Source organism: Scyliorhinus torazame, chromosome 8 (assembly GCF_047496885.1).
Source record: "Scyliorhinus torazame isolate Kashiwa2021f chromosome 8, sScyTor2.1, whole genome shotgun sequence".
NCBI lineage: Eukaryota > Metazoa > Chordata > Chondrichthyes > Carcharhiniformes > Scyliorhinidae > Scyliorhinus > Scyliorhinus torazame.
Window position 1 is genome coordinate 25,145,907 of NC_092714.1, and position 15,979 is coordinate 25,161,885.

Sequence of the window (15,979 nt, forward strand, 5' to 3'; positions counted from 1 at the left end):
GACCCACTTGAGTGCTTTCGGCATATTTTATTTTTATTTCAGCTTCCCAGCATCTGCAGGATTTTGCAGATAAATAAAATTATCAATTCCAAACAAAACGTGTTGTGTGAAGAGGCCCAAGTGGAACAGTGACGATTGCTGAAAAGGTGTCGTTGGTTGGGAGTGCGTGGGGGGGGCTCTCCTATCTGATCAAGTTTTGTTGGAGAGATTGAATGCATCAGTATGCGGATAAAAGAATACTCAGAAATCTTCATCACTTCATTTGCTTGCAGGGTGTGATGACTGTGGGGAGTACCATGACTCGGAGTGTCCGGAGCTCGGCCCCTTGGTGACGGTCAGCGATTCTTTCGTCTTGAGCCGAGCGCGGTAAGGAATATCAGGGATTTGTGAAATGAACAGCAAAGAGCAAGTGCCTGCTTTTAAAATGAATGTCAATCTTTCTCCCCATTTATTCTACGGGTTGGAATTTTTGAGTTTCCAGAAAATGAATTTTCTTTTTGATCAGCAGTCAAATATCTCAGTGGAACTTCAATCTGACCCTGTCTCCGCCCTATCCCAGTCTGTCCATTCTGTCTTGTTTTATGCAAAATGCTCTGCCGTGGAACAGGGGCAGATCTTTAGGTAACTACTGGGCTGCTGTTTTACTGAGAGTTGAGAAGCTGTAGAATCCTTGCTCTGGAAAGCTAAGGACAGATTTATACTCCGGAACCAGATGGCCTTTTAGATCTTTTTTGCCAGTGGAGAAAAGGTTAAAGTGTTTCGGTTGAGCTGGAGCACTCCCATGTTACTCTTAAGCAAAACGTTAAACATAGACCGTGAGATGGTAAATCGAGGTGACATTTCTACACCCTGGGCTTAATTTTAACCCTCGCTCGGGATGAGAACTGAGGCAGGGGAGGGATTGCCGTGAGGAGGAGCTTACTTACACCAGTCTCCCATGTGGCAACACCTTGGGCGGGATTCTCCGACCCCCCGCCGGGTCGGAGAAACGCCGGGGGGGGGGGGGGGGGGGGCGGCGTGAATCCCTTCCCTGCCGGTTGCCGAATTCTTCAGCACCGGGGATTTGGCGGGGGTGGGAATCGCGCCATGGCGGTCGGCGGCTGCTAGCAGCGCCCCCCCCCCCCCCGGCGATTCTCCGGCCCGTGATGGGCAGAGTGGCCTCCCCCGTTTTTTGCCGGTCCCGCCAGCGTAAATTAGAGTAGGTCCTTACCGGCGGGACCTGGCGCCGCGGGTGGCCTCCGGCGTTCTCGGGGGGGGGGGGGGGCGCGGGAGGATCTGGCCCCGGGAGGTGCCCCCATGGTGGCCTGGCCCCCGATCGGGGCCCACCGATCCGCGGGCGTGCCTGTTCCGTGGGGGCACTCTATTTTACCACACTGGCGGCTGTAGCGGTCCGCCATTGCCGGTGCGGACACAAAGCCCTCTGCGCATACGCTGGGATGACGCCAGCACACACGGGCGCTCCCGCGCATGCGCCAACTCGTGCCGGCTGGCGGAGGCCCTTCGGCGCCGGTTGGCATTGCGCCAAGCCCCTTCCCCGCCGGCCGGCGCGGCGCAAACCACTCCGGGGTCGGCCTAGCCCCTGAAGGTGTGGAGGATTCCGTAACTTTGGAGCAGCTCGAGACCGGAGTGGTTCACGCCACTCCTTCCCGCCGGAGTTGCCCGCCCCACTGAAACGGCAGAATCCCGCCCCTTATCTTCACCGACTTTGAAGTCAGTGGATGTTCCTCTGCAGATAAAGGAGGGCCTAATTTAATTGAGAAATCATGGTGCTACATTTTAATCCAAGCATGATAATGGCATAGTGTAGGTTAGATGGCTTTTGTTTTTTGACTTCCCATGTCGGTGCAACATCGTGGGCCGAAGGGCCTGTACTGCGCTGTATCGTTCTATGTTCTATGGAATGGGTTCTTGCATGGCCTGTATTGCCTCCCCCAGTTAAAATGAACCTCTCTATATCTGTGGCCTGCAGAGTCAGAGATACTGAAGAAGTGCTGATTAATGTAACACATACCAGAAACAAAAATGATCAAGATGTGGTTTTTTTCCCCGTTTGGTGGCGAGAGGCCTATTTTCTGCGCGATGACAAAATGTTATCATTTTTGTCACATCCAGATCCTCCCTGCCATCCAGTTTGGAGATCAGGCTGCTGGAAGATGGAAGCGAAGGGGTCTTTGCATTGCTTCCCCTGGTAAAACGCACACAGTTTGGGCCCTTTGAAGCCAAAAGAGTGTCATGTCTGGAAAAAGAAGTCGTGTTTCCTCTGAAGGTAGGTTGAACCTAGGGTGGTCTGCTCCATCGATGGTTCGTTCAGGCGGCACGGTAGCACAGTGGGTTGCTTCACAGCGCCAGGGACCTGGGTTCAATTCCCAGCTTGGGTCACTGTGCAGAGTCTGCACGTTCTCCCCGTGTCTGCGTGGGTTTCCTCCGGGCGCTCCGGTTTCCTCCCACAAGTCCCGAAAGATGTGCTTGTTAGGTGAATTGGACATTCTGAAGTCTCCCCCAGTGTATTCGAACAGGTGCCGGAATGTGGCGACAGGGGGATTTTCGCAGTAACTTCATTGCAGTGATAATGGAAGCCTAATTGTGACACTAATAAAGATTATTATTACTTAGTGAATAGTGCTCCACAGTTTATTTCCCGGTCTGTGATGAGTTTATTGATCTTAGCTGTAGGGCATGCTGTCATTGCCCTGGAGTCTTCGAGAAAGGAAGAACGTGCACTTCAATGGTGCTTTTCACAACCTCCGCTCAGGATGTCCCAGAGCACTTTGCCACCAATTAAATTAAATTTGAAGGGGAGCCATTCTTGCAATGAAGGAAGGATGGTAGCCAATTTATGTCGAGCATGCTCTCACAAACAGATTATTTGTCTAACTGATTTTGCTTTAGGAATAAATTTTGACCAGGACACTGGAGGAAAGGCAGTTTATGCTAGAAATGGGAAAATGAACTCCGGATCCCTAGCTAGCAACATAAATGAATTTCATGAGATTTCAAATTTAAGTCTTTTACTGTGGAAAAAAACCCTAAAGCAACATTGACTAAACATTACATAGAAAACAACAAACACTCTGAACTACAGAAAAGATAACCCTTACTAATGCTTTGACATAACCAGTAACCCCACACCGCCTACATATACATTACAATACGCTCTCCCCAGGGTTACAGTCTTTGTAGGAAACAGTCCACAACCACTCTCAGCTTCCAAAGTGTTCATTTTGTCGGGATGTGTAATGTCCAGTGACCTTCAAACGTTGCTTCCCTCAGTTTTCGGAGAATTCCCAAACCAACCACCATCTGTAAGATCCACTCTGGTGATTTCTTCCAGCATCGACAGGGCAAACCTTCCAGAATCTTTAGATTGCTATGTGATTCTGTTCAATCAGAGACTGTCCTCCGCCCACATTCTGCCTGGTAACTTGCCGCGAACTTGCTGTTTTCCTCCCTCCGCTGACCATACACAGGCTTTTGTCTCCCTGTGAGACATCTCTCTCTCTCACTTTCTCTCCAAGAAGAGTGAGAATGCTATTCACTTCCAGCTTATTTTCTCGGACTGGGAATTTATTAATCTACATAGAAACAATTAGCCTCTAATTGATCTTGGGATATGCTTGTTTTATAACAATTTTATATGAAGCATATAAGGGCAGGCGAATGTTAACTGCAGCTTTGCCATAACTACAGAACAATGCTTTGAGTATTGATGTTGTGGTCCAATCATTTCCAACAGTTCATTGGAGAGTATATAGTTTTGACAATGTCACGGGAGATACATTGGGCGGGTTTCTCCATTCCCCGGTTTCATAACCGGCGATTGGGCGGAGAATCCCTTTCGAAGCTGAAATCAGGGGCACCTCCTGTTTGACGCAGTTTTGTATGCTCCGTCCCCTCCGAAATGGAGTCAGCTCGTCACCTGAAGGCCCTCCCCGACCCCGATGCTCCGCGCCCGATGGACCGAGTTCCCGACCGCGCGGTTGACGTGTGGTCTCAGCGGTCGGGAAGCCCGGCGTGGCGGCTGCGGACTGTGTCCAGCGGCGCCACAGTTGGGCGGGAGCCATGCTGCTGGCCAGGGGGGGCTTCCGCAAGGGCTGGGGGGCTGGTGGGGGCTGACCGAAGGGGGCACTATCTAGCAGGTCGGTCGGCGCATGGCCGGCGCCATGTTGTGCGGCCCGACTGCTGCAGGTCGTCGCCGTGCGCATGCACGGCCACGGACCCGGCCATTCTCCGGCCATTTGTATCATGGGAGCCGGGGGTTTGACGTGGCTGATAGCCCCTCACCAGTCACAGGATTGCTGAGGGGGGCATCGCTGATTTTTTTGCACGTAAAACGCCGCAGATCCTCTGCACTGAGGCTCAGAAACGGAGAATCCAGTCCATTATACTTTAAAAAATCAAAAGCTTTCCATATCCAAACTCTCGCAGTCACCTCCAAGGTTCCTCTGCCGGCAAGCAGATTAGAATCGTGGATCTGGATTTTAAGGGGCTTTAGGGTGCGTGCTAAGAGACAGGAATGGTAAAAGCGTGTGGGATGGCAGGCCGATGACGCCACATTCCCTTTTACCAGAGCAAGCAAAAGTGACAGACAGCCACCCACCCTTAAGTCAATTCTGGCCTGTAAGTGGCCAGTTAAGGACTACTTAAGACCCCCTTCCCTGGACCTGCAGTGAAACAGAGAGCGATGTGGAAAATATGCTGTATTATGCTGGGAAAAGAATGACGACTGTCAATAATGGGAAAGTGTCATGTGAATAATCCAGGTGGCCATCTTGAAATTCAGTCAGCCATCTTAGTATTCTCTAGTAGGCACATTGGTTCATCTGATATATTTAGCATTAGCTGTTTTGCCAGGATTAAAACATCACGATACTAAGAGACATGTTAAAACAGCAGCTACTTTTGTTTATTTTAGCAGTTCCTTTCCTCATTCTCAAGTGATCAAGTAGTACCCTCAGCCTCTTTCGCTCCAGACCCTCACTGGCAGGCACAGAAGGGGGATCTGTAATGCATTCCTAGCTGCGTAAGTGCTATTTTGAGGGTTGTGTTTGTAATAATCTCTCTGTCTGTTTAATTTTATGTACAAGGTTTTCCAGAAGGATAGACCGGACGTTTGCTTTGACACCACGAACGAAGAGGACTGCAACTGGATGACATTCGTGAGACCGGCGACAGATTTTCTTCATCAAAATCTCACGGCCTATCAACACAGTCATGATGTTTACTTCAACACGTTACAGGTACAGAGACGGCCAGCCATCCTGGCGTCCGTACATTGGCACTGCTCTGAACTTCGAGAAGATTGGAACGGATGCAGTACCGACTAGGGTGTTATTCGGGGGAAATTGGGTTTGCGCCTCATCATCAACTATGAATGCCTTCAAGGGGCAGCGCAGTGGTTAGCATTGCTGCCTCACGGAACCGAGGTCCCAGGTTCTATCTGGGTCACTGTCCGTGTGGAGTTTGCACATTCTCCCCGTGTTTGTGTGGGTTTCACCCCCACAACCCAAAGATTTTTTTTTCTATAAATTTGGAGTTCCCAATTCATTATTTCCAATTAAGGGGCAATTTAGTGTGGCCAATAACCTAACCCTGCACATCTTTGAGTGGTGGGGGTGAAACCCACACAAACACGGGGAGAATGTGCAAACTCCACACGGACAGTGTCCCAGAGCCGGGATCGAACCTGGGACCTCGGCGCCGTGAGGCAGCAATGCTAACCATTGCGTCACCACGCTGCCCCTCACAACCCGAAGATGTGCAGCGTAGGTGGATTGGTCACGCTAAATTGCCCCTTGGGGGGAAAAAAAATGGTACTCTAAATTTATTGTTTTAAAACTATGATTGCCTTCTGGGCTCACTGAGAACTTTCTCACTTTCGTCTACTTGGCGGAGGTTTTTTTTTGATCCTCTTGGTTTGCTTCCAGCAGCATATTACCTGTCCAACTGGAGGGGGCACTGTTGGGGGAGGGTAATCATGATGCCTCATTGCACCGTGACCGTTTGAGACATGATGGCTGGACGAGATGCTTTTGTCCTGCCCTCTCTTCATGTCAAGGGTTACAAAGTTGGGCAATTTTTCAATGGCGATTGGAAGGTTGAGGAGTGAGATGATGGAAGCCTCTGAAGATTCTGAAAGGTTATGAAGCTATATGGTGATTGATAATGTAAATAGCCATAGATTTGTCTCCCATCGGTGCTGTGATAACGAAAAGCCAACAATTTAGAACTTAATTAAGAGTTAAAGAAGTGAGAAAAATTAGTTTTCTACAGAGAGAATATTTAGAATGTCAGTTGTTGTAAATCTTAAAAATAAAATAGAGAATTGGATGACAGTATGTAAAGATAGAGCAAGAGACCGCAACAAAGTGAAGTTGGTAAAAAAAACAGAGCTGAAAGACATGTTTCTGTGTCAATAGAACCCTGTGAACTAACCTTGTTATATTCAACAACATTTGTCCATCGCCCTGTCTAGAGGACATTAACTTTTTGCTGGGGTATGGTTACTGTTCCTGCACCGTTATTCCCATGTGAGCATATTCAGGGGTTCGTGCATCAAAACCTGCAACTTGCATTTATATAGCACCTTTAATGCAGTGAAACCTCCCAAGGTGTTTCACAGGAGCATAATCAGACACAATTAAACATCCAGCCATGTGAGGTGATACGAGGCCATGTGACCAAAATTTGTGATCACGGAATAACGTTTGCAGGAGTATCTGAAAGAAGGGTGAGAGAACAAAGAGTGAGACAGAGAACCCCTGATGGCCGGAGGTAAAGGGATTTTGGGGGAGTAATTAGGGCAAGGACGAAACTGTGACATCTCCATACCCGCTGGTATGATGAACCTTGGCTGGGCCTCGTGAGTCTACTCTGCTGGGCCGTGCCTTCGCAGATGTGCGACTTTCTTTTACTTCAGATCATGAGCGATCTGTGTTTTTAAAAAAAAACTCCTGGCACCCTTCACATCACTATTGGCTTGATGCTCCAGCTGACTTCGACTATTCATCGCACGGAGCGATTCTGAACCCGGAATTTTTGGAACTGGACTGCAATGGACCTGGATCATTTGACCTAGCAACCGGAGGAAATTACGACAGACTCATTGGACTGGAGGAATTCCTACTCCCGAGTTTCAGAGTCTTGACAAATGAGAATTCAATGTGTGCTTTCTATAATTTGTTTCAAACTAATAAAGAGGCAAGATTGTAATCACTTGAGTGCAATTCAGTAAAAGAGGCAAACCAATTATACTGGGAGCTGTGTGTGGATCTAGCCTGGGTCTGTTCATTATTGTTTTTCAAGCTATTTTTTGTCGTCTTCCCCGCAGGATATCCAGCCTGGTACAGAGCTCCGAGTCTGGTATGCTGTGTTCTACGCAAAGAAAATGGATAAATTAATGCTCAAGCAAACAACGAATCCAGTGAAAGGTAAGGAATTGGAACATGTTGGCCAGGACATGCTGGGAGTGAAGGGTGGAAAGGATTGGTTTGTGTTTTTCTGTTTCTGAGTATCCTGATGCACAATTCTTATCGTAATTCAAATGGTGAACATTCTGATGGTGTGAAAGGGCAGGTAGGGGTGATCCTTTCTGTGAAAAAATGTAAGTCGTTAAAATAGGTCAGCTCCAATAGGTAAAGCCATTTGCGGGAGGCATGCCTTACTGGTATTGTCTAGTGGAACAGTAATCCAGAGACCCAAATGAAATGCAATGTGGATGTGAGGTTATGCACTTTGGAAAGAGGAACGGAGGCAGAGACTAATTTCTAAATGGGGAAATGCTGAGGAAATCAGCAGCACAACGGGACTTGGGAGTCCTTATTCACGATTCTCTTAAGGTTAATGTGCAGGTTCAGTCAGCAGTTAGGAAGGTAAATGCACTGTTAGCATTCATGTCAGGAGGGCTATAATACAAGACAAGGGATGTACTTCTGAGGCTGTATAAGGCTCTGGTCAGACCCCATTTGGGGTATTGTGAGCAGTTTTGGGCCCCGTATCTAAAGAAGGATGTGCTGGCCTTGGAAAGGGTCCAGAGGAGGTTCACAAAAATGATCACTGGAATGAAGAGCTTGTCGTATGAGGAACGGTTGAGGACTCTGGGTCTGTACTCGTTGAAGTTTAGAAGGATGAGGGGGGACCTTATTGAAACTTACAGGATACTGCGAGGCCTGGATAGAGTGGACGTGGAGATATTATTTCCACTTGTAGGAAAAACCAGAACCAGAGGGCACAATCTCAGATTAAAGGGACGATCCTTTAAAACTGAGATGAGGAGGAATTTCTTCAACCAGAGGGTGATGAATCTGTGGAACTCTTTGCCGCAGAAGGCTGTGGAGGCCAAATCACTGAGTGTCTTTAAGACAGAGATAGATAGGTTCTTGATGAATATGGGGTACGGGTTATGGGGAGAAGGCAGGAGAATGGGGATGAGAAAATATCAGCCATGATTGAATGGCGGAGCAGACTCGATGGGCCGAGTGGCCTAATTCTGCTCCTATGTCTTATGGTTAAATCGCACCCCTAATCTCCATCAGAAGAGGAAACATCTTCCTGGTGTCCACCCTATCAAGCCCCTTCAGGATCTTCTATGTTTCGATAAGATTCATTCATTTATTCATCTAAACTCCAATGGGCATAGGCCCAACCTGTTCCACCCTTCTTCATAAAAGTAAGCCCCTCGTCCCAGGGATCGAGTCGAGCGAACTTTCTCTGAACCAGTCCTAACGCGATGATGTTCTTTTTCATAAGGGAAACCAAATAATAGCGTAGTGTGTTTCTGTACTTCTTGCTGTTATGTAACCAAAGTATGAAAGAAGCTGCCCTGCCAAGTATAGATGCTCTGATCATGATCTGCAATGGCCAAGGTCATCATGGGGAACGAATCTCGAAGAGGATGTTTTTATGACGCATTGAAAACTGGGAAGTGATTTCTTAATGATTAGCTACTCTGAAACAATGCGAAAGTGGGAGCAACTTGCTGTCGATAAGAAAATGTGGCGCAACAATACAACCAGGAAGTTCATTCCTCACCATGAGGCCAGTTGCATTGCTGGTGCTGAAAGTAAATGCCAGCTGGGGAAGTCTGACTCGAGAAATTAACCCCCCCCCGCTCCACCTTTGTGTACCAGAGATTCTGTGTTCAATCTGGGGCCGATCGTTGCGAACACAAAAAGGCCCCACCAGTCACCAAGGAGCCCGCTGCAAGAGAATGTGGATATTTGAGTCACACCCTTCTATGCTGAAGGACAAATGAACCAGGACTGAACTGTTCCAGTTATGAAGTGAGGCTTGAGCAGTTAGGAAGCTTTGTTGGCCCTACTTGAGCTGAAAAAGTTGAAAGGTGAACTGACGGAGCTGTTCAAGAACACTAATGGTTTATGGTTAGGTAATAATGAGGGGAAAATAGTTTCCGCTGATTGATGAAATAGTAATGAGAGGTTACAAATCTCAGATAATCCACAGAATTATGTTGAAAGTTAGAAAAACATTGGATTGGATTGGATTTGTTTATTGTCACGTGTACCGAGGTAGACTGAAAAGTATTTTTCTGCGAGCAGCTCAACAGATCGTTAAGTACATGGAAAGAAAAGGGAATAAAAGAAAATACATATTAGGGCAACACAAGGTATACAATGTAACTACATAAGCACCGGCATTGGATGAAACATACAGGGGTGTAGTGTTAATGAGGTCAGACCATAAGAGGGTCATTCAGGAGTCTGGTAACAGCGGGGAAGAAGCTGTTTTTGACTCTGTGCATGCGTGTTCTCAGACTTCTGTATCTCCTGCCCGATGGAAGAAGTTGGAAGAGTGAGTAAGCCGGGTGGGAGGGGTCTTTGATTATGCTGCCCGCTCTCCCCAGGCAGCGGGAGTTGTAAATGGAGTCAATGGATGGGAGGCAGGTTCGCGTGATTGACTGGGCTGCGTTCATTTCTTGTGCGGAGGCTGATTTGTTTTTCCCCCAAATAAGGGGTAACTTAGTGTGGAAAATCCACCTACCCTGCACATATTTGAGTTGTGGGGATGAGACCCACGCAGACACGGAGAGAATGTGCAAACTCCACACGGACGGTGACCCGGGGCTGGGATTGAACCCGGGTCGTCGGTGCCGTGAGGCAGCTGACCACAGATGATTGGTATCTTGAATTCTCCTCCAGCAGATTGTGAAAGAGTCCTTACAATCTTTTGAAGGGGAATTTGTATAATTGCTTGGAAAACAGAAATATTCAATGATTCGGAGAGTTGGATTTGACTGAGTTCCTGGAGTGTTATCAACTGTTAGTGCATCCCTGCTAATGGACTCCAGGATAATGTATTCTGAGTCAGTTGAATCAAGTGAGCCACAATCTGCTGGAGTAACAAATTCAAGATATCAGTTATCCTCTGCGTAAAGATATTTTTATGACCTTCAACTGAATTATGTGATTATACACTTCACCATCTCCTATCATGTCACCTCTTAACTTTCCCCATTTCTCGTGGGGGAAGAAATCTCCTAACTTCCCAAGATGCACTTCATAACTGGAATGGTCATCCCTGATTCCTTTGTCCTTCAGCAGAGCAGAGATTAGCACTGAGCTCCTTAATAATTGATAGTGGTAAAAGATGTCAGCCTTCGAGAACAGATTAGATGGGGAATTACTGAGAAACAGGGACAAACGGTAATAGGAATGGGCCAGGCCGAGTGGCCTAATTCTGCTCCTATATCTTATGGTCTTATGTCTTGCTGCAATCATGTAGCGCCTTAGTGAGGCAACATCTGGAATATTGTGTGCAATTTTGGTCTCCTTATCTGAGGAAGCATGTTCTTGATATAGAAGGGAGTGCAGGAAAGGTTTACCAGACTGATTCCTGGGATGGCAGGACGGACGTATGAGGAGAGATTGAATTCGCTGGAGTTCAGAGGAATATGAGAGGAACTCATAGAAACCTATAAAATTCTAACAGGACTGGACAGGGTAGATGCAGGGAGAATATTCCCGATGGTGGGGGTGTCCAGTACCAGGGGTCACAGTCTGAGGATACGGGGTAGACCATTTAGGACAGAGATGAGGAGAAATTTCTTCACCCAGACAGTGGTGACCCTGTGGTATTCGTTACCGCAGAAAGTAGTTGTGGCCAAAACATTGCATGTTTTCAAGAATCAGTTAGATATAGCACTTAGGGCGAAGGGGATCAAAGGATATGGGGGAAGGCGGGATTAGGCTATTGAGTTGGATGATCAGCCATGATCATAATGATTTTTAAAAATTAATTTGCGGGATGTGGGTGTCGCTGGTCAGGCCAGCATTTATTACCCATCCCTAGTGTCCCTCAGAAGGTGGTGGTGGTGAGTTGCCTTCTTGAACCCTGCAGTCCCTGAGGTGTAGGGGAGAGAATTGCAGGATTTTGACCTAGTGACAGTGAAGGAAAGGCGATCATCCACTCGGCACTTCTGGTTGAAGATTGTTGTGAATGCTTCAGCCTTGTCTTTTGTACAGATGTGCTGGGCTCCTCCATCATTGAGATTGGGGATATCTGTGGAGCCTCTTCATTATGAATGGCGGAACTGGCTCGAAGGGCCTCCTCCTGCTCCTGTTTTCTGTATTTCTATGTTTCTAATCAAGAGGTTTGTAAAAGGTAATGGACCATGAAATTGAATGTAAGCAATGGGTTTGAAAGTTTTTAGGCTTCCCAGCAAGCCCAGAGGATTGAAAACGTTAAAGGGGAATGAAACTGGGGCAGCACGGTGGCGCAGTGGTTAGCACTGCTGCCTCACGGCGCCGAGGTCACAGGTTCAATCCCGGCTCTGGGTCACTGTCCGTGTGGAGGTTGCACATTCTCCCCGTGTTTGTGTGGGTTTCGCCCCCACAACCCAAAGATGTGCAGGGTAGGTGGATTGGTCACGCTAAATTGCCCCTTAATTGGAAAAAATGAATTGGGTACTTTAAATTTACAAAATAAATGGGGAATGAAACTGAAAGTGAAAAAAGCACTTCAAAGTTTTCCAACATGTCAAAAGGAAGACTTTTACTTTCACCTGACAGATGATTGATATTGACATGCTGGGAGAGACGTCAAAGGTTTGAAGACTGCAGAGCGAACACTTTTACTGTCACCTGACAGATCTTTGAACTTGACATGCTGGGAGAGAGTTTAAAGGTTTTCAAGGCTATAGAGTGAAGACTTGCCAATGAGCCCCTTCCCAGGAAAGACACCTGACCTGAGCCCATCCGGCCCAAGCCTTCCCCCCCCCCACCTCTCTACACTCCCTGGCCCCCAGCTTCCTCGAACGACTCCTCTTCGCACCCTGGAGGTAAGTGCAGAGAGGGTACTCACCTCCTTGCTCCCCCTCGGAATCCACATTGCCTAGCCCCCGCTTTTAAGGACCAGTACTGATTGGCACCCGTGGGACTTTCAGCTGAGGGGCCAGGAGCATCCCAGGAAGCCACAGCATTCCACTTCAATATCACTAATCAGATCGAAATGAGTTCTGATCAGGCTCTTGCCGTTTCTGGGCAAGAACCTGATCTCAACAGGGGGACCGGGCCAGTAGACTCTCGACAGGATGAACGCCTGCCGAAAATCCTGTTTTGGGCCTCACGCCCAATGCAAAGGGCCAGAAGGAATCCTGTCTAGGGCCAATGGCTCCGGAGAATCATCTCCATGGCCTCTCTTGTAGTATACTGCTGAGCTATGGGTTTCTTTGATATAGATATCCCTCTGGAACCAGGTATCCCTTCACTTAGTCTTCTGTGGTCTTGGGGATAACGATGCCAATTGCAACATTGTAAGTTTCACCAGCTCAGCGTAAATCAGAGGTGGTTAAACGTGGGACTTCTGATTATATATGACCCTACACCCCTCGGGGCAGTATGGTGGCGCAGTGGTTAACACTGCTGCCACATGGCGACGAGGACCCGGGTTCAATCCCGGCTCCGGGTCACTATCCGTGTGGAGTTAGCACATTCTCCCCCTATCTGCGTGGGTCTCAACCCCACAACCCAAAAAGATGTGCAGGGTAGGTGAATTGGCCACGCTTAATTGCCCCTTAATTGTAAAAAAAGATTTGGGTATATTAAAAAAAAATATGACCCTATACCCAGTAAGGTGGGAGGGACATATATTAACGTTGGTTGGAATCCACTCCACAGTAGTGTTCCAGTAAATTTTATATTTGAACAAGACACTAAAGCTGGCTAAATCTGATTGATAAGAATTAATTATGCCATAACTGCATTTATGATGTGACTGGTACAGAGATCGGGCCTGAGAGAATAATATGCCTATCACTTGTAATCTCTCCCTATTTCCCCAGATGAGAGGCAGTGTGAAATTGATGAATCTAAACTTATGCCAAAGATCCAATATGTAACATCTTTATGTGAAAATGCCAGTGGAGATGCCGCAGTTTCCCCAATCCCGACTCCAGGTGAGTAACCTTTCACTGCAGTGCTGTTCTGCAGAAGGAGCGGCAGTCTGCTAATGTGGCCGAGATCAGCTGCTTCGCTTCTGCGTATGCGCTGGTTGGGATTTGGAACAGGATGAGTAGTTTTACAGCTAACACAACAGCGCTCAGAATGACCTGGACTGATCCCCATAGCCTGAGGAGGAGGTCGGAGCTGAATTTTCAGAACTATTTTGACCCTTAATGGCTCCTGGTGTTTTCTCTCTTTTCCTTTTGGCCTGTTTGGGGTTGGGCTGTGGGTTGGGATTAGGTATGATGGGATCGGCAGGGCAGGGGAGGGAGGTGTCTGGTAATGAAGACCTGGCCATTATTAATCTGAGGCAGTTGATGGAACAGCTATTCTCCTCATGTCCATTATTATTTAAATGATAAAATATTAAAACATGCTGCTGTGCAGAGAGACCTGGGTGTGCTAGTGCATGAGTCGCAAAAAGTTGGTTTACACGTGCAACAGGTGATTAAGAAGGTGAATGGAATTGTGTCCTTCATTGCTAGAGGGATGGAGTTTAAGACTAGGGAGGTTATGCTGCAATTGTATAAGGTGTTAGTGAGGCCACACCTGGAATATTGTGTTCAGTTTTGATCTCCTTACCTGAGAAAGGACGTACTGGCGCTGGAGGGTGTGCAGAGGAGATTCACTAGGTTAATCCCAGAGCTGAAGGAGTTGGATTACGAGGAGAGGTTGAGTAGACTGGGACTGTACTCGTTGGAATTTAGAAGGATGAGGGGGGATCTTGTAGAAACATATAAAATTATGAAGGGAATAGATAGGATAGATGCGGGCAGGTTGTTTCCATTGGCGGGTGAAAGCAGAACTAGGGGGCATAGCCTCAAAATAAGGGGAAGTAGATTTAGGACTAAGTTTAGGAGGATCTTCTTCACCCAAAGGGTTGTGAATCTATGGAATTCCTTGCCCAGTGAAGCAGTTGAGGCTCCTTCATTAAATGTTTTTAAGATAAAGATAGATAGTTTTTTGAAGAATAAAGGGATTAAGGGTTATGGTGTTCGGGCCGGAAAGTGGAGCTGAGTCCACAAAAGATCAGCCATGATCTCATTGAATGGCGGAGCAGGCTCGAGGTGCCAGGTGGCCTACTCCTGCTCCTAGTTCTTATCTTCTTATTATTTAAGGAAAATAAATCTAACTTTGGATACCCCTAATCATCATTCTGACATGGAATTCCGCTGCCTATGGGCGGGGTTCTCCCCTACCCGGCGGGGCGGGGGGTCCCGTCGGGATGGAGTGGCGTGAACCATTCCGGCGTCGGGCCGCCCCAAAGGTGCAGATTCCTCCGTACCATAAGGGGCCAAGCCCGTACCTTTAGGGGCTAGGCCTACCCCGGAGTGGTTGGCGCGCCGCTAGCTGGCGTGAAAAGCCTTTGGCGCCACGCCAGCCGGGGCCGAAGGGACTCCGCTGGCCGGCGGGTGTCCGCGCATGCGCGGGAGCATCAGCGGCTGCTGACGTCATCCCAGCGCATGCGCAGGGGGGAGGGTCACCTACGCGTCGGCCATCGCGGAGACCTACACGGCCGACGCATAGTAAAAGAGTGCCCCCACGGCACAGGCCCGCCCGTGGATCGGTGGGCCCCGATCGCGGGCCAGGCCACCGTGGGGGCACCCCCTAGGGCCAAATCGCCCCGTGCCCCGCCCCCAAGTCCCCAGAGCCTACTCGCGCTGGCAGGTCCCGCCGGTAAGGGACCTGATTCAATTCACGCCGGCGGGACCGGCATAGCAGCAGCGGGACTTCGGCCCATCGCGGGCCGGAGAATCGGCGTGGGGGGGGGGGGGTCCCGCCGACCGGCGTGGGGCGATTCCCGCCCCCGCCGAATCTCCGGTGCCGGAGAATTCGGCGGCCGGCGGGGGCGGGATTCACTCCGCCTCCCGCCGATTCTCCGACCCGGCAGGGGGTCGGAGAATCCCATCCTATATTTAACTGAAGTGGACCCAATGGCATAGGGTGGCCACAATGGGAAACCCCGCTGCCGGCGGAGGAGCACCGTGCCGGAAAACAGGGCTGGCGGACCGGGGAATCCCACCCAGGGTTTTTCTTTTCATGGTGGTGTGAGTGACTAGGACAGCGTTTATTGCCCATCCCTACCTGCCCTTGAAAGCTCCAATTACTCGGTTGGAGTACTGTGACTCACGAGAAACCCCAAGAGTACCAGTGTCAGACTTTCCAACTCCCAAACCAGCTATCTCTGACTGAGGCTGCCTAGCTCCATTCATTTTGTTAAACCGAATTAAGGGGCAATTTAGCGTGTTCAATCCACCTACCCTGCACATGTTTTGGTTGTGGGGGTGAGACCCACACAGACACTGGTAGAATGTGCAAACTCCACACGGACAGTGACCCGGGGCCAGGATCGAACCCGGGTCCTCAGCGCCGTGAGGCAGCAGTGCTAACCACTGCATCACCGTGCCTCCCAGCTCCATTCATGTTTGACAAATCAGGGTATTGGTTAGTGCTGTGGACCTGCAATTAGTGGGAGAAGGGTGGGGACTGCGCAAACACATATCCTTCAGGACTCTTGCTACCTT

The 15,979-nt window shown here is 48.7% G+C and overlaps 1 protein-coding gene across 4 annotated transcripts in view; it reads left to right on the forward strand.

The window, feature by feature from the left end:
* The window catches only part of prdm15 (PR domain containing 15), an 83,657-nt gene that overhangs the window by 22,613 nt on the left and 45,065 nt on the right, over window positions 1–15,979 (forward strand). For all 4 annotated transcript variants that reach the window (XM_072513176.1, XM_072513178.1, XM_072513179.1 and 1 more), the window contains exons 3-7: window positions 273–366; window positions 2,113–2,266; window positions 5,085–5,237; window positions 7,328–7,427; window positions 13,295–13,408. In XM_072513176.1, coding sequence (XP_072369277.1) covers window positions 273–366; window positions 2,113–2,266; window positions 5,085–5,237; window positions 7,328–7,427; window positions 13,295–13,408 — 615 coding nt within the window. The remainder of the gene's footprint in view (window positions 1–272; window positions 367–2,112; window positions 2,267–5,084; window positions 5,238–7,327; window positions 7,428–13,294; window positions 13,409–15,979) is intronic.